This window comes from Gracilinanus agilis, chromosome 3 (genome assembly GCF_016433145.1).
Source record: "Gracilinanus agilis isolate LMUSP501 chromosome 3, AgileGrace, whole genome shotgun sequence".
NCBI lineage: Eukaryota > Metazoa > Chordata > Mammalia > Didelphimorphia > Didelphidae > Gracilinanus > Gracilinanus agilis.
Window position 1 is genome coordinate 90,913,549 of NC_058132.1, and position 18,659 is coordinate 90,932,207.

The following is an 18,659-nucleotide window of genomic DNA, read 5'->3' on the forward strand; positions in this document are numbered from 1 at the left end:
CTTCTTAGGCCACCCGCTTATAGGCATTTGACTCAGGGGACCAAAAAGAGGTAGAGCCAAGGGAAGTCCCAGTCCTTCCTCCTCTCCTGCAGGAAATAGCAGGTTTAGTCCCCCAGGAGGTGGCTCACATCTAAATTAATATGCAACTGTCCCTGGAGAATGTGGCTATTAGTCATTCTACTTTGAGAGTCAGTACTCTCTTCTTGGTCCCAAAGGCCTGAGCCCCCACATCTTAACTGGAACTTCTTTAGGACCCATATCTCTAACCACTTTATTCTTTGGGCACCAAGAAAAGCTGGGAAGAGAGCCAAAAGACAACAGAAAAAACTACAGGTTAAATATATTTAGAACACTGGTTGTCACCAAAGATAGATAGAGAAATCTCATGAGCATAATTAATTGCAAATTGTAGAATAACTGATCTGGAAATGACCTTAGACCAAAGAATGTTAGCCCCAAAAGGATCTTAGAGATCATCTAGTTCCTTCCCCTCATTTGACAGATAAGGAAACTGAGTCCCAAAATACCTTCACCTTTTACTTGTCCCTGGGCTAGTTAGGACTCCAGTCCCTTTCGACTTCTGACTTCCGGTCCATTGCTTTTTCCATAAACTATCCTGCCTCCCTAATTAAGGCTTGACTTTTGGTATTTTTAGAAAATGTCCAAGCTTTTTGTTTTCCCTTAAGTCAAAGGAAGGTTGGAATATCAGTTGTCCTAAAATAAGCCAAAAGAATGAAGCTCTTCACATTGCTGATTCAAGTAGCAACCAAGAAAGCTAGTATACTTTAAGACTGCATTAATAGAAGCATAGTGTCTTAGCCAAAGGGATCTAAGTGTTCTGCTCTTTTGTACTCTTATCAGACTACAGCTGGAGAATTATTTTTTTTTAAACCTTTACCTTCTGTCTTAGGATTGATAATGAACATCATTTCTGAGGCAGAAGAGCAATACAGGCAAGGCAAGTGACTTACCTAGGGTCATATAGCTAGTGTGATAATTAGATTAAGTCTACCTTGCCCATCTTTAGATTTAATCACCAAAGGTGAGAACTCCTCTAATTCTGGGAGGTCCATAACCCAAGGGTGCTAGAGTCAACTAACCTGCCCCCTAGGCGGTCTTATGAGAATTGTCTGTTGTGATTGGACATGCAAATTAGGAGGGAGGGACAGGAAGTGACACATAAGCGACCCCTTTAAAAGGAGAAGATCCTCAGTCAGCTGAGGTCTTGGGTGGAAGACAGCATCGAGTGAGGCTGTGACTGGTTTGTTGAAGGGGACCTGAGGGAGCTTTGCTGGTTCTTGACCGAGACTTCCATGTAAGTTAAGCTGACTCTCTTTCTCTTTCTGGAGGCTCTACCCTCAGGGAGGCCTCTCTGACCTAATTGTAAATGGCCTTGTGGCTAAAAGCCTTGTTTAATTAACCTCTGTGCCCCAACTGCTGGGCCTCCAAATCCTTACCTGGTCCGGGCCTCTAGTCCAGGCCAGAGTTTCTCTCTCTCTCAATTCCCTACCTTCAACTTTCCTAAATGTAAATAAAAGTCAGTTTTGACTTGAGATTATTCCTTAATTGGGAAAATTTCCCCTGGTGACCACCTTTTAATATATTGAACCCATAAAACCCCTTTCTATCCCATATATTAGGAAGTGTCTGAGGCCACATTTGAACCCAGGACCTCCCACCTCTAGGCTTTGGAGTATATTCAGAATATGGACAAACTAGAGCATGGCCAAAGAAAAATAATAAGGTTAGGAAAGGGACTCAAAATTAGGTCATAGGTAAAACAACTGAAGGACCTGAAAATGTTTAACCTTTGAGGAGAGAGGATTGATGTGGGGCTGAGGTGAAGGTAGGGGTGAGAGTATGTGAGATAACAGATCTCTAAATGTCAGAAGAGAATGATTATGAAGAAAAAGGATTAGACTTGTGCTTTATCCCAGCAACTTTTATCCATTATCTTAATCCTGAAGGTCAAGCAGAATAAATTAATTTATGTTCAGCTGAAATCTAAAAAGAATTTGTCTCTAAGAATCCTTATTATTTATTATTATATATATAATATATATTATAATATTATATAATATTATTATTATATTATCCTTATTAAACTCTGAAAATCTTCAATACTAGGAAACACAAAGGAACTCATTGATATAATCCTCCCAGCCTAAAGTCCTGGTTGATTGGTACACTACAAATGTATATTAGCTACTCTCCACTTGGCCCCCAATGTGGAAGACAATCCTTCTGCTTCTTCTTGATTGATTCTGTATCCCACTCTAGAGTTTTTTATCCATCTACATGTCAGTATGGACAATGTTGTTGTCAATTAGTTCTGTCTAACTCTTTGTGATTCCCTTTGTGGTTTTCTTGGCAAAGATACTGGAATGGTTTGTCATTTCCTTCTCCAGTTCATTTTATAGAGTTAAGGAACTTGTACGAGGTCATACAGCTACTAAGTGTCTGCAGCCAGATTTGAGCTCAGGGAAAATGAGCCTTCTTGACTTCAGGCTCCATACTCTATCCATTGCACTACCTAGCTATCCAGAGTACTAAACATGGGCATATTTAATCCATCTTTTTCTTTTTTATTTGTTTTTATTCTCTGGATGACTATTTAGGCCAGAAAAATAGGGCTCTTATTTAGGAGATACTGTATCATTTCAGTGTTGATGGAATTAGCACAATGCCATGTGCAAATAGAAGCATCTTAGAGGACCTCACTATTCAAAATATATGATTCTTTTTCCATTTGGATTCTGCACTAGATATTCTTCTTAACAGTGACAAAAACAAACTTGGCAAGTATATATGCAGCCCCTGATGCCCATTTCATGCTGGACTTCCAGAAAGTCATCTAAATTGGAGGTAAATTTGGGGTCAAAGTTTATTCGAAATGATAATTTATGAGCTCCCACCAGTTTGTTTACTTTTATTAGGTCAACCAATGAATACACACACACACACACACACACACACACACACACACACACAGAGTCAGGCATGTCTGATTCTTCATGACTTCATTTGGGGTTTTCTTGGCAAAGATACTGGAGTGGTTTGCCTTTTCCTTCTCCACCTTGTTTTATAAATGAGGGAGCTGAGGCAAAGAGGGTTAAATGACTTGCCCAGGGTCATACAGTTAGTATCTGAGGCCAGAATTATACTCAGGTCTTCCTAACTCCAAGACTGCACTCTATCCACTGAGCCACCTTGCTCCCCAGTGAACATGTTACTTAAAAGTAAAAAAGATTTAATTTTACAGCAGAGTAAAACAAGTAATGAGAAAGATCTTCTCCATAAGCACAGGGGGGTACACAGACTCTCACAGTTATATCACTAATACTATGGTAGAGCACATGAAAGGAACATGTGTGATCAAAGAATATAGGGAATGTATATGACTGGGTCATGCATGTAGCTGAATCAACTCATCCCTCCAACACAGAGAACCCAGCCTTCTAAAATCCATTGATCTGGGGTCCTCTGCTTATCTTTGGTTTCTTTCTTTCTGCTAGGTGTCAGTAGCTCTTACTGCTGGCTTGTGAAAGCACAACGGTTATAGTTATGCAGTTCTCAGACCACCATACCCAGCCAGCCAGAAAGAGAAACTCTTAAGTATTTTAAATCTGTCCTTTAAGATAATTTTCTCCTACAACTGCTTTTTAGTTTTTCTGGATGCCTTCTTTCTGAAAAAATTTCCAGATGATTTGTAATCTCAACCCCATTGTAAGAAGGCAATCCAAATACTCCTCCCTACTTAATTTTCTCTTTTCCAGACATCCTCTCCTCAAGCCTACCACAGCCCACCTTCTCAGCTAAGGAGCTTGCCTCTTATCTCACTAAAACAAATCAAAGCCATTCATTACAAGTTCTTTTTTCCCCTCTTCTCATCTTACATATCTTGATGTTATCCTTCATTATTTCCCTTGCTCCAGTCTCTAATAAAGAGGTAGAACTTCTCAAGGCCAAGCTGATCCCTTATCTTCTTATCTTTCTAGCAGATTGTCCCCATTGTCATCACCTCTTCTAATCTTAATTTTTTCCTAATTTTCTAGTTTTTTTGCTGTTACCAAGTCTCCTCCGACTTTATGCTACTAGGGCAAAGCCTTCTTTAAAGACTAGTTTCCAGGAAAACGAAGCTGGTAGCAATGGAATAAAAAGACAATTACCAAAATAAACAAATTAAAATTTGAAATTTAAAAAAGGCTATTACCATGAACCCTACATATGGAATCATCTAAGACTGAAGGAGAAATTTCTAGGAACTCCTGGGTCCCTTATTCTAAAAATTATGACCCTTAAGGGCAAGAAGTAGCCTTATGAGGGGAAAGGGATGAGAAGTTGGAACCAAAGAGAAATAAAGGCTTACTATAAGGTTAGTAATCTCAGTATGCACTACTCTTAGTCTAGCCCAGTGATTCCCAAAATGGGCATTACTGCCCCCTGGTGGGTGCTACAGCGATCTAGGGAAGTGGTGATGGCCACAGGTGCATTTATCTTTCCTATTAATTACTATTAAAGTTTTTAAAAATTAATTTTCAGGGGGTTAAGTAATATATTTTTTCTGGAAAAGGGGCAGTAGGCCAAAAAAAGTTTGGGAACCACTGATCTAGCCCCTCTATCCACCCAGGGTACAGGTAGCCTATGGATATCAGTTCTGTTTGGCACTGGCATAAATCATGCCCCACCCACATATCTATGATGAAGATGCTTTGGCACTTGGCTCCAGATCCTATTGGTTGGAGTGGAAAGGATAAAGCAGTATTAAAGCCTTATCCCCACAATTCCACAGGGAATTATAGGAGCAATTGAATACCCTAATAAATGTCAGTGAGGAAGGAGAAAAGGGACCAGGCTAAGGAAGGGAAGTGATAAACTATAGGGATGGCATGGAAATTTAGAGGTCAGAGTAGAGCCCTAACTCTTAAAGCAGGAGCTATTTTTCTTTTCCTTTGTATCCCCAACACGTCACATGATACTTGACAGACAATAAGCGGTTAATAAATGCTTGTTGCCTGTCTGTTATACCAACAAGCAATATGATAGCCTGGATCTTTTAATGAACACTACAGAGGAAGCAGTGGAGAGTAGTAGGTTAAGCCCTGGGCTCGGAATCAGAAAAATTGGTTCTCCTTGAAAGGGATTCACCATTATTGGAAGGCCTCAAGTGATGGCTAAATGATCACTTGTCAGGGATAATGTAGAAAGGATTCCAGTTCAGGTACAGGATGAACTAGGCCAGGGGTATCAAACAAACACATGGCTACCAATAGGCCCAATGCTGAACCAGATTAAAATGTAATTAGAAATTATTTAGCAAAATAAATAAAGATAAAATGTAACATAGATCATGTTAATATATACTTTTTAAAGTCTCTATGTGGGGGCAACTGGATAACGCAGTGGATAGAGTGCCAGGCCTGGAGTCAGGAAGACCTGGGTTCAAATCTGGCCTTACATACTTTATAGCTGTGTGACCCTGGGCAAATTACCTAACCCTGCTTGCCTTTAAATAAATTAATTTAATTAAATCAATATGTAATCAGCAGGGATCCTTCTGTAGGATTTAATGAACCCTGTTTCTGTTTGAATTTGATATCCTTGAGGTTCTAGGATCACCCAAAGGGACACAGTTCCTAGTCCCAGCTCTGCTACTAGGTAAATGAGGGGCCTAATGCCAGGAAAAAATAAAGTGCTATATAGGCTGGATGATTATAAATCACCTTTTATAGAGAAGGAAAATGGTGGGGGTGGGGGTGGGAGTGGGGGAGTGGATTAAGACTATGTAGAAATTTGAGTTTCAGAATCAGCATGAGGGATTTCACTTCTCTGTGTTTATATTTCATTCTCTGGCCACATATTGACCCCTATCTAATGACATAGCATCTAACAGAAATATGGAGCTCTGGTTATCTAATAAAATTATTATATTAAAAGGGAGAAAAGCATTAATGTATTATTAATACTCATAATAATCAATAGTATTATTTAAAGGCATGCGTAATCATTAATGTTTGTTTATTAATTATTGTTAATAGTAACTTTCAAATCCATAAGGGGTTAGTGTGAGAGAAGGTATTTTCTCCCATCCTTCAAGTCTTAATTCAGATCTTAACTTCTGCAAGAAGCCTTTTTTGGTCCTCTTTAATGCCAGAGCCTTTCTTCTGGAATTACCTTCCATTTTCATTCTTTATTGTTTCCTTCATTAGAACATGAACTCCTCGCAGGTAAAGATTGTTTTTGCCATTCTTTGTATACCCAAATTTAGCAGACTTAGAACCCAGTGGTTAATACATGTGAGTTGTCTGACTGATTTTCCACCTGGCTATTGTTTGGTCTGTCTGCCTCCAGCCCTCTCCTCTGTCTCACTCCTATTTGGTTGTGCAAGTTGTTTTAGCCAGAGATTTTTTAAAACCTTGCCTCCTCTCCCCCAACACCTTCTTAAAGCGGAGAAGATACCAGTATGATTGTTAATAGTTCCCCAAAGGTGGGGGGTGACTACTGTTCCAGCAGAGAACATACCTCGGACTCAGATCTTTGCTCTAGTTTACTTCTCTGAAGGCCCGAAGTATAACTCCCTCTACCTTCTGACTTCAAAGGACATCAATCACTCCTTCTAACAAGATGAAATTTGTAACATTCACATATTGGAATATCACATTGAGAGTTGAGAACAGAAAAATGTAAGACAGCATTCAGATGGTCTTGGGGGAAGAGTCTTGTATTCAGGTCTTCCGATTCTGTGTCTGAACTGGGCCTCTGAGTTCAAGTTGGTATGCCCACATTGACCCAAAAAGTCATTTTTCAGATAAAGAAACTGAGGCTTAGAGGGCTTAATAGAGATTGTTTACACCAACCTTATGATGTAAGGAATGCAAACCTTGGCTTAGCTGATTTTCACAATCAGAAAGTCCTTAAACATCCCTAATTGTATGTACTGCATTTCAGAGGTATTCTTTGTCCTAAGAGAAATATGCACAGTGGAAGGTTCTTGCTTTTTATAAGCAGCCTGATTTCCTTGGGTACTATCATGAGAGTAATCACCTGAACTGAGCTCCTACCTTCAGGAATCTGAGAAGCCTCTCACGGATCTGCTTTGTACGGACAGCATAGACAACAGGGTTGAGGATGGGTGGGATAAGCATATAGAAATTGGCCAACAGGATGTGGATGTGAGGGGGGACCTGGTGGCCAAAGCGATGAGTGAGAGATGAGACAGCAATAGGGATGTAAAAAACTAAGATGGCACAGATATGGGACCCACAAGTCCCCAAGGTCTTGAGCCTGGCCTCTGGGGTGGCCAGTCCTAGCACAGCCCGGAAGATCATCACATAGGAGGCTGCAATGGCCAGAGAGTCCAGAATAAGAACAAAGAAGCCAATGCCCATGCCATAAAGGTTGTTGACTTTTGTGTCACCGCATGCCAGTGTCACCACTGCCATATGTTCACAGTAGGAATGGGCAATAATCCGGGCTCGGTAACGAGGGAGTCTCAGACGGATCATCAGAGGCAGGGGGCTGATGTAGAGCACCCCCCGCAAAAGGGCAGCCAGTCCCATGCGGCCCACCATACCATGGGTAAGCACTGTGGTGTGGCGCAGAGGATCACAGATGGCCACATAGCGGTCAAAAGCCATGGCCAAGAAGATGCCTGACTCAACAGTGGCAAAGCAATGAATGAAAAACATCTGAGCTAGGCAAGCATCCAGTCCAATATCACCAGCATCAAACCAGAAGATGCCCAGCAGCTTGGGCATGGTAGAGGTGGACAGGACCAGATCAATGATAGCCAACATGCACAGGAAGAGGTACATGGGCTGGTGCAGACTGCGTTCCACTTTCACCACTGCCAGGATGGTCACATTTCCCACCACAGCTACCAAATACATGGAGCTAAAGGGGATGGATAGCCAAATGTGCATGGATTCCAGTCCAGGGATGCCCGTCAGCAAGAAAGAGGTGGGAGTAATGCAGGCATTTTGAGAGGAGAACATGTTGGGGGTGGGGGGACCCACTCACCTGTGCCCCCCACCCCAGTAGAACTCCCCCAGCTGGAAACTACCAATTGTTGAGTCTTGCTTCCATATGGAGCAGGCTGACAGAATCTGTGATCAAGAGTAAGATAATTGAATACTCATTCGAAAAACATTTATCCCCTTTGGGTACATTGGTAATTCTAACCACTGATTCTCCCTTTTCCAACTAAAGGACCCACTTCTTTTGCTATTTTGATTTCTATAAAACCTGATGTACTTCTTCCTCACATCTGGTTCTTTGAAGGTTTAGTTCCCTTCAAGGCTCAGCTCAGCTGCCACCTCTTATAAGAGATTTGAGTTCTTGAAGTTTTTAGTGCTTCCCTGTCCTCCAAGTTACTGTGCATTTATTTTATTTTATTTTCCATCTATTTATTTATATTTATTCTTTCCCTCAAGTACAAAGTTCCATAAAGATGAGTACTACTTCGCAATTTCTATTCCATTTAACAAATATTTATTAGACTCCTAATATATGCAAAGTACTAATCAAGTTGCTAGGAATACAATCAGTTATTTTTCATTGTCTAACTATAATAAACATTAAAAATATTATATAATATATACATTTTATACACATAATATTTTTTTCACTTTTAAAGGAGATACAATTTTAGGGATACAACAGAGATGGTCTATTTATGAAGGTATAGATAAGAGGCTGTTGGCAAACTGAATAGAAATCTGGACTTGGAGGGAGGAAAACCTAAAAAAAAAATTCAATTTCAGATACGTACCAGCTATGTAACTTGGGCAAGTCATTTAAACTCTGTCTGCTTCAGTTTCCTCATCTGTAAAATGAAGATGATAATAGCACCTACCTCCCAGGGTTGATATGAGGTTAAAATGAGATATTTGTAATGTACTCTGCAAACCTTAAAATGCTATATAAATTCTATGTATTATTATTATTATTATTATTATTATTATTATACTGATTCTCTCTCTTCCCCTTCCCCCCAGCTCAGCCTTTTTTTCTTACTTTGTGATAAAAAGATCTTGTGGTAATAAAGAGTAAGCAGTGACTTAATAACCCACCTACAATCACCTAACTCAACAGTGGGAACAAGAGTTGTAGGGGGGCAGCTGGGTAGCTCAGTGGATTGAGAGCCAGGCCTAGAGATGGGAGGTCCTAGGTTCAAATCCGGCCTCAGACACTTCCCAGCTGTGTGACCCTGGGCAAGTCACTTGACCCTCATTGCCTACCCTTACCACTCTTCCACCTATGAGCCAATACACCGAAGTTAAGGGTTAAAAAAAAAAAAAAGAGTTATAGGAGATAATAGTAATGGTAATAATAATAACTCATATTTGTAGCACTTTCCTCACAACAACTTTTTGAGACAGTTAATATAAATCTCATTTTAACCCCTTTGGTTCTCCCTGTAAGATGAGAATCTCGTCACTTATCCAAGGGAACCAGCTTAGAAATGTTTAAGAAGGGACTTGGAACTAAAGAATAAGGATCCAATTCAATAGAACCTATGTACACTGGAATTACAAAAATAATCCTTGCCCTCAAGCAACTTACCTTAAAATAAAATGCTCTTGAGGGCAGCTAGGTAGTTCAGGGGATTGAGAGTCAGGAGCTCTTGGGTTCAAATCTGGCTTCAAATACTTTCTAACTGTGTGACCCTGGGCAAGCTGTTTAACTCCCCATGCCTACCCCTTACCAATCTTCTGCTTTGGAGCCAACATATGGTATTGATCCTAAGATGGAGAGTGAGGGTTTAAAAAAACTAATATTCCTTCTGCTAGACTACTTGGTATTTGGTATTTGAACCATTGATATTAAATATTTTGTTTTTATTTTTAAGTATTAATAAAACTAAGGAGCTCAATCTCCTACAATAATCTAGTTTCCAGATAAGACTCTGAACTAGGGTGGTGGCCATAGAGACGGATGCCACAGCTTCCAAACTGATGTCTCTTAATTGAATGAGACTCTGGGCCAGTTGGGAATAGGTAGACCAATTTCTCCTTGCCCCATATCCACTGGGCTTCCTGTGATCTATTAGGATGCTAAGACACAGATTCTTCTTCTTTTTTTTTTTTAACCCTTATCTTCTGTCCTACTAAAAACTCTTAAGATGACAACTAGACATTTAAGTGAGTTGCCTAGAGTCACACAGAGAGGAAATGTCTAGGCCACATTTGAACCCAGGTCCTCTCGACTCCAAGTCTGGTGCTCTATTCACTGTACCACTTGACTGCCCTGCCAGTCCATAGGTTCTTAATCAGAAATGGATGATCCAGTAGAGAAAGACAAAGTTCCAAGGAAAGGGTCATATTGATGGTTTAGAATAGAAAAAGTGAGAGGAAAGTGTTTTGAGACCTGCTTGGTTGTAGTTAACAACTGGCCTCAGAGCAACATTCCATGTCCCCTTAGGCTACCTCCACTTGCTCCCACCACCAAATGTTGGTAGAACATGAGAGATGTTCTCTCTCTTACTTTGTCCATTCAAACCAATTTACCTTTAATATAGCTTATAATGTTAGGGCACCATCCTGGGTGATGTTAACAAAAGCTCCTGTTTACTTTTAAAACTTGGCAGGATGATTAAATGCTTCAAGGAAGTCCAGAGTCATGAGAAGACCCAAAGGAGGAGCTATAGAATTATTGTTTATTGTAGGGACACATTGTGGATCCCTTTTTATCTCTCAGAGAGCATTGTTCCACCAGTTCTTAGGCTTCCTGAGAATACATGCAAGATCTTACTTTTTACTAGTAGGAATATAGTGGATTAACTGGGGGTCCTAAGATTAGAATTATCATCACCCTATTCACATATGAACTGACATTAAAATAAGTCAGATACAAGGTTGCTAGATCCTAATATTTCACATGCTTGAATTCATCATTTTGGGTTTGCACTTTAATATTAACTGTGTGGAATCCCTCAAAATTGAGAGGTCTCCCTGAAAAGTTGTAGGCAACACTAAGCCAGAAATCAACTCATGGGCAGGTAACAACAAATATGTTTTTATTCTTATAATAAATAGCTCTCTTTTATATAACTACTCAGTGAAACAAATTATTCAAATAGCTATTTGAGGGATAAGGCCCTGAATTGGAATTTATAGGTGTTGTGGGCAAGGCATTTTACTTTTTCTATACCTTGAGGTATTAGAGGCAAAGGAAGACCATATACAGATTTTCCCCTATATTCAAAACTAAATGTTTATTGGCAGACAGATCGAGTAGAATAAACTTAAAACATGTTAGGAGTTGAAGAGCACAAGAGGCAGAGTCAGTAAGCTTAGGGTTTGGTAGACCTTTCAATCATTTCCTCCTTTCCATGCCCACTTTTTTCCTGGATTACTACAATAGAGGCCTCATGCCTCTGGTATTGCCCACTTCCAATCCATTCTGGCCAAACTTAACAGGGTAACACCATTGGCCTGTTCATAAGGTTCAGAGTGGGGCCTTAGTATAAGAGGTCTTTACATGCCAAGCAAGCTCATCTCATGTTCCTCCTCTACCTAGAAGCAAATGTTGGCCTACAAAAGCCTGAAAGAATCTATGGGTAATGGGGAATCATTGAGTAGTCCAAACATGCCCTGTGCTTTCCTACCTGCATGTAGTTACTTATTTTTCTCTATATTTGGAACTTTACCAAACCATAACCCTAACAAACACTTTGTGAAGGGTGGAGGGGGAAGAGAATAAAAGGTAAAAAAAAAAAAAATCAGAGAAAGTGTCATATAGGAGGTGGGTCATAATGAGTAGGGTCTTCATATGCAACCTGAAGGCTAGACAGTCTGGAACTAGCTTTGGGAGAAAAGAGCCCTGGATTCAAATCTCAGTTGTGTGCTTTATCACCTTTTCTCCTCTCTGAGCCTCAGTTTCCTTGTTTTGTTCATTGTTGTGTTTTTCTCCCTCCATCTCCATTTTGCATATAATCTTGTAGGTCTTTTCTAACTCTGACATCCTATGAACTATGCCCAACTGTTCCTAGCATAGTGTTTTTAGTCACCCTAACACAGAGTCCCCCACCTCAAGGAGTAGAGAAGATAAAAAGAAATATTTGTAAACCAATTTACATTGGTTTTACATGTACAATCATCATGTACAATGGCATCGTGCATACCTCTTCTGAGAATAGCAGGATGGTCCAGGGAGACCTCACCAAACTCCATGATTAGCGGGAGAGTAAAAGTCAACCGGGTGACAAAAGTAAAGACAACAATTTTTCCCCATTTCTATCATGCTTTAGGGTTTACAACTTGCTGTCCTCTCAATGTCTCTGTGAAGGAGGTAGCATACAAAATAATATACCTATTTTAGAGATAAACTGGGGAAAGTTCCATCCCTTTATCCTTAATATAGGAAAGACAGGCTATGGCTAATCACAATCATTATGCATGAAAAAATTAAAAATAAGAAGGCAGAACTACCAGTGAGAATTGTCCTCTTTGAAACCCAAAAACCTTGATATCTAAGGCCTATAAGGTTCAAGGCAACAAACCACTTGGGCAAATCCAATCTAATCCTTGGTAATGTCTACCAGGAAGGAGCTTCCTTGTGTGTGGTCTTGTGACATTACTGCCTTGGCTCTTCCAACTCCATTGCACCTATCTATCTCTCCCTCTCCCCCAGTACCAAGCAGGGTCTTCCTCCTCTACCCCATATATCTGTTAGGAAGGTAGAGAAAGAGAAGGGAGTTATGATCACACCTATGTTGCAAGATCCTGATGAAACTCTTTGATCTCAGATGGAGGAGACCTAGAGATACTGAACTTGGAGTCTGCTTAAAAAAATAGAAATGCTTTTCATTTATGGTCCATACTCAAGCCCTCTCCCCATGAGGCAAAAAGTGATGCTAAGCACACAGGAGGCTATGAATAATAGTAATAACCTTGTAAACTATAAAACATAAATGTCAACTATTATCATTTCATTTGAGCTTTTTAACAGTTTTATAAGGTAGATAGTTTGGGATTCTTATCCCCACTTTATGGGCAAGAAATTTGAGGGTCATTGATATTGAATCATATGCCCAGTATTACCCAACTGGCCCTAGAACCAAGCATCAAACTCAAATCTTCCAACAATGTCTTCTACTATACTAAGCTGCCCCTGAAACTAGAAATAGCTGGAATAAAAGGTGAAGGGAAAGAGCATTTATTATGCACCTACTATGTGCCAAACACTGTGCACATAGTATAATATTTACATATTATTTACATATTACACATTACATACATAGATAATATTTACAAATATTATCTCATTTCATCCCATAAGGGAACTTAGACCTACAGCTTCCTAATAACAGAACTCATACTATTATCCCCATTTATCACTTGATTTCACCAATACGTGTAAACCTACCCAGAGGATCTGAGATTGTGCTTTTAGGTCTATATCCTAAGACACAGGGATCCAATAATCTGATAGACACATACCCTCCCGCATTCAGAGAATATCCACTCCAACCCAAAATGGTCACCTAGACTAAATATGACTGGACTCAGAGGAAGAAGATGTATCACAACAGAAAAGCAGCTTGATATAGTAGAAAGAACCCTGGACTTAGAATCAGGATAAGAACTCAGATTTCTTCTGCCTCCCATCCTTACTAAGCTATACAAATTTAGGCAAGTCATTTGTCTTTAGTTTCCTCATTTGTAAATAGGAATTAAAATCCTTACATTCCCTTCCTTATAAGTTATTTGTGAAGAAAGCAATTTTGTAAGTCTTTTTTTTTTTTTTCAACCATTCCCTGTATTGGTTCTGAGGCAGAAGAGCTGTAAGGACTAAGCAATTGGGGTTAAATGATTTGCTCAGGATCACACAACTAGGAAGTATCTGAGATCAGATTTTAACCCAGAATCTCTCATCTCCAGGTCTGGCTCTCTATCCAGTAAGCCACCTAGCTACCCTCAAATTTGTAAGTCTTAAAGGGCTCTAAAACTGGGAGTTGTTATTCCTCTCTAACTACCATATTATTACCACTGCATCTCCTCCTCTTACCCTATCCCCACCCAACACTCATAGGACAGCATATCTTTATGGAGAAAACAAAAATTGTCCCAAATTTGACCCAGCCATAGCCATGTCTGCTTTCACCCAATCCACTAAGACCATAAGCCATCAACCTCACCCCTCCCAAGTCTAATCCTCTTTCTCCCATACCTGTTCTTCATGTTGAATGTAAAATGCCCAGAGTCACAGCCTTTAGATGGATTCCTGCCCAGCTCCCAGTCTTCAAGCACCCATCTAGATTCCCCTTGATTTTCTGAGGGACTTCGTTGCCCTTTTTATTCCTGACAATCTGGCCAGGGCTTCTAGTGGGCAATAGGCTCCTTAGAAGTTACTCCTCAATTCTTTTGAGATGCTCTCTAGGGACAGAAAAGACTAGAAGTACAGCTGAAGTCTTATCTAGAGCATAAGTCTTCCTTAGATGATGCCACTCTCCTTCCACATGGTCACTAAGCCATACTCAGGCTAGGAACTATGGTCTACAATTTTACAGAAACTGCTCAGGCCAGGAACTTATTAAGGTGTTGACCTTGGAACAAGTCAGCTCCTTCATTTCTTTCTCTGGATGCAGAAAATAGCCAATGCCTCCCTGTAGGAGACAGCTGTAGCCTAAATTGGTCCACAGAAAGCCCTGGGGGATCAGAGCTAATCCAGAGGTAGAAGATACTACCTAGAGAGGGAGGGGCCAGGATATCACTCTGCCCTAGGGATTTACCTGTTCTGCTTGGCTTCCTTCAGTCCCAGGTCTATGCTCAGCCTCCATAGTTCTTGAAAGAGCACATGGGAATCTAGCAAGGACCCAGAAGGGAAAGTAGAAATGGGAAAATTAGAATATTGATGAGCTCTAGGGATTCCCTAAATTTTCTAGAGAGCTTACTCCTAGCTAAGCTTTGAATTTTCTGAAAAAAATCTTTCCTATGTGTCTTCAGATACTAGGAACCTTTCTAAATGTGTTGAGATAGCATGATATAGTAGAAAGACAGTCAGGCTTATGCCTCTGTGACCCTGGTAAGTCACCAGAGGTGGAAGGTTCAGTAGGAATTCCTGAATCTCTGAGTTGTTTGACATTTTAAAAATCATAATGATAATTGCATTATGTAATAGCATATAAGTGCTCTAAGGTTTGCAAAACACTACAGGTTGGTTCCTTTGATTTTTCTCAATAATCTTTTGTTTCTTTGGTGAAGCTTGCCTTTACTGATTTTTCTCTCTCTTGTTCATTATTTTTGTTATGTAGGAATAAATTCTGCTCTCATAATTCTCATTTATCTTTTGAACCATTCAGGTATAGGGTGTTATGGTTCCCATGTTCTCAACTTCCAAAGGGTCTTCTATTTCATCAAGCATATTTTCCTTTGGAGTATTTATTTATATAGATGCCTGAACTCCTTTACTGGAACTGCAGGTCATATTTCCTCCTATTAGTTTTTTTCTTCTGTTGATTAATCTATTTATCTTCAAGGTCTTTGAGATGTCTTCTTCTTCCCCCCCCCCTTATTTTTGTGATAGGTGCTATTATTTACATTTTACAGATGAGGAAACTGAGGCACAAAGTGGTTAAGTGACTTCTGTAGGGTCAGAAGGCTAGCCAGTGTCTGAGGCAAGATTCAAACTCAAGTTTTTCTGACTCCTAGTCTTAAATTCTATCTTTGTTCCACCTAGCTTTCCTAGTGCATCTAGCCCAAACCATACCAAAGAAACAAAAGAGAGAACAATAGATTGGAAATACAAAAACACAATCTAGAAGAAGAGAAACAAAAAACAATATTCGAAAAATGTTCACTATTCAAGCAAAACATGCATCTCAAAGATGAAGATAGAATAGTCTCTCAGGAGACAGTACAGAACAAAAATTTTGAACACCATAATGAAGGATATAATAGGAGAATAGCACAGAACCTCTAAATATGGAAAATTACATTCCAATTGAAAGAATTCACAGATTGCCTCCAGAAAAAAAAAAAATCCAAGACTGTAAACTCCAAGTCACATGGTAGCTAAATTGAACAGTCCAATTTAGAAACAACAAGTTCTGCTAGCCATGAGGAGAAAGACCTTCAAATACAAAGGAAAGGACATTCATACAATGCAGGGCCCTCTCCACCCACTAGAAAAATGTGTAAGGAATCAAACAGTGTGCCCTGAAGAGCTTTGGAGCTTAGGACTTCACCCTCTACACATCTGAGCTTAACCATATAGGACAAAATATGGGTGTTTCAATAAGGAAGAGTTTGAAACATTTTTAGAAAGAAAATCAGAATAGTAAAGATTATCTGCTTCTCAAACACCCCAAACAGAAATACAGGATGGCCAAATAAATGCAAATAGGAAGAGACTTCTTTCTAGAAATAACTGGAGAAGATAGGGGTGAATTCAGAAATTTGGTAGAAGCAACAGGGAAGAAAAAGGAGGCATTATCAAGAGAACCTGGTGACACTCTACCTAAAGGTAAATACTTCTTTTGTGGCATTTCATTATAATTTAGGGAACAGGAGAATAGAGAGGAGTGAGAGATACACTGGGGTCAAATCAAAGGCTAGTAATAAGAAGTTGGTAGCCTCTGTGGTCTCAGAAAAGAAGGAGCCTACAAGGGAATGGGTGAGGATAAGGGAGGAAAGATTTTTAAAAGAGAGAAAGGGAAAAAAGTCTTACTTTGGAAAGGAAAGCAAACAGGGAGTTCCAGTGCTGAATACTCCTACGAGTCAAAGGAGATGAAGACTTTACACTGGATGAAGCCTGGAGAATGTGGTGCTTGAAAACTCAACCTTTTGGGTGGGAGTATAAGAATTTATTTTTTATATACTGTTATTTTTACATCATGTTTATTAGATTATTTTTTATATTTTAAATTTTAATTATTTAGATTATTAGATTATCATATAATCCATAACCTATATTATATAGGCTATATTAAAGAGATTTCCTTAGCCTGGTCTCAGACCTGATCCATTCATTCATGTTTTTGGACTTTATCAATGTATCAATCAGATGTGCTGACTTTTTTTCCCTCTCTACAAAAATACTATTTGTCATTTAGGATGCCTTTCAGAGAGGAGAAAGTGGTTGAGATGACCACATGTTGTATGTGGTAGAGTAAGAAACAGAAAACTGCAATAAAAAATGTTTTTTAATCTTAATAGGATTGTGCTGAATCCCATGATATGAAGTTCAGTTGGGATAAATGTAAGAATATATACTGAGCTTCAAAATATCACTGTCACAAATATCAAATGGTGGAGATGTGGTTAGAAAGCAGTTTCCCTCTAAAAGATCTTAGGGTCTTTTGTGAACAAGAGTCAGCAGTGTGATGTGGTGCCCAGAAAAGCTAATGTGATCTTGTACTACATTAAAGGAGGCATGGCTTCTGGGAATAAGGAGTGAAAATACTGCCTCACTCTACCCTGGTCAGACCTATCTAACACAATTTGGGACCAATATAGGTCAGCTAGAAAAGACCTAGAGCAGGACAACCACGAACCACGAAGGTGAAGGTCCTTGAGACTGGTGCATGAGGATCAGTTGAAGGAACTGGGAATGGTTAGCTTAATAAATAAAAGATCCACGGGGGATATGATTGCTGTCTTCTGTTAAGAGGAGATGACACATGCCTTTGTTTACATTTATATGTGTGTGTATGTGTAACTAGTTATATATGTGCAAAATATCTATAAATACAAGGTAATAAGCAGAGATGCAAGCTGTAGGGTTGGAGAATGGAGAAGTTAGTCTTGATCTGTATTTTTGAAGGCAACTAGGAATTCTAAGAGGTAGATAAGGAAGAAGAATATTCTAGTCATGGGTTATAGTCTATACAGTTGTGGAGATGAGAGATGGAATAGCATGTGTAAAGAACAGCAAGTCAGCCCATAAATTATGTGAAGGAGGAGTTAGCATAAACAAGTCTAGAAAGGTAGATTGGAACCAGACTTTAAAGAGTTTTAAATGCCAAAGAAGGGAGTTTGTATTTGATCTTAAAGGCAATAGAACAATATAGCTACCACGTTTAGACGGGCATCCAAATTACCAGTGAGCTTAGGAAACGGAAATCTAGGGAGGAGTTATGCACAAAAAGGGGTAGAGTCGAAAAGAGATAATTTGCAATGTACACTAGAGGAAGGGACCATTAGAAAAGAACTAGAATCTTTGTTTCTGCTTTTGTAAGGGTCTTTGTTACATCTCCTATTGCAGACTAGCCAACATGGAGGAACCCATTCATTCACTAAGGTGAACATTTAGTTCTGAATCCAGAAAGAACCAAAGTCAATAGCCTGGTTCTACTGTGTGAACAAGAATGGCTTCAGTTTTGTCTAGTCAACTTAATAAGATGTAAGGATGAAGCTGCCTTTAAAGATATTCCAATTGAGAGTTTTGAATATTCCCTATTTATATCTTGTTTGGGTCTTTAATTCTCTCTCCTCCATGGAGTGCGAAGAACATTATAGTTCTGAGAACTTATCAGTCCATTAAGATGATTGGTGAAGTCATAGCATTTAGGAATGTTTGAGTTACATGTGGATCTGGACTCTGGGACTTGGGTTTTTAAAGGGATGAGAACAGATCTGACAGTAAACAGAATGCTAAGAATGGGCTAAGAAGTTCATGAATATTATGATACTTCATCTTTAAATACTTTCCAGAGG

General features: G+C 39.4%; 2 protein-coding genes across 2 annotated transcripts in view; one reads left to right on the forward strand and one right to left on the reverse strand.

Annotated features, from left to right (window-relative positions):
• The window catches only part of LOC123240479 (heterogeneous nuclear ribonucleoprotein H-like), a 50,797-nt gene that overhangs the window by 23,681 nt on the left and 8,457 nt on the right, over nucleotides 1-18,659 (forward strand). The window lies entirely within an intron of this gene.
• Nucleotides 7,041-8,009, reverse strand: LOC123240480 (olfactory receptor 52M1-like). Its single transcript, XM_044668080.1, has one exon. The coding sequence runs from the start codon at nucleotides 7,992-7,994 to the stop codon at nucleotides 7,041-7,043; it is 954 nt and encodes a 317-aa protein (XP_044524015.1). The 5' UTR covers nucleotides 7,995-8,009.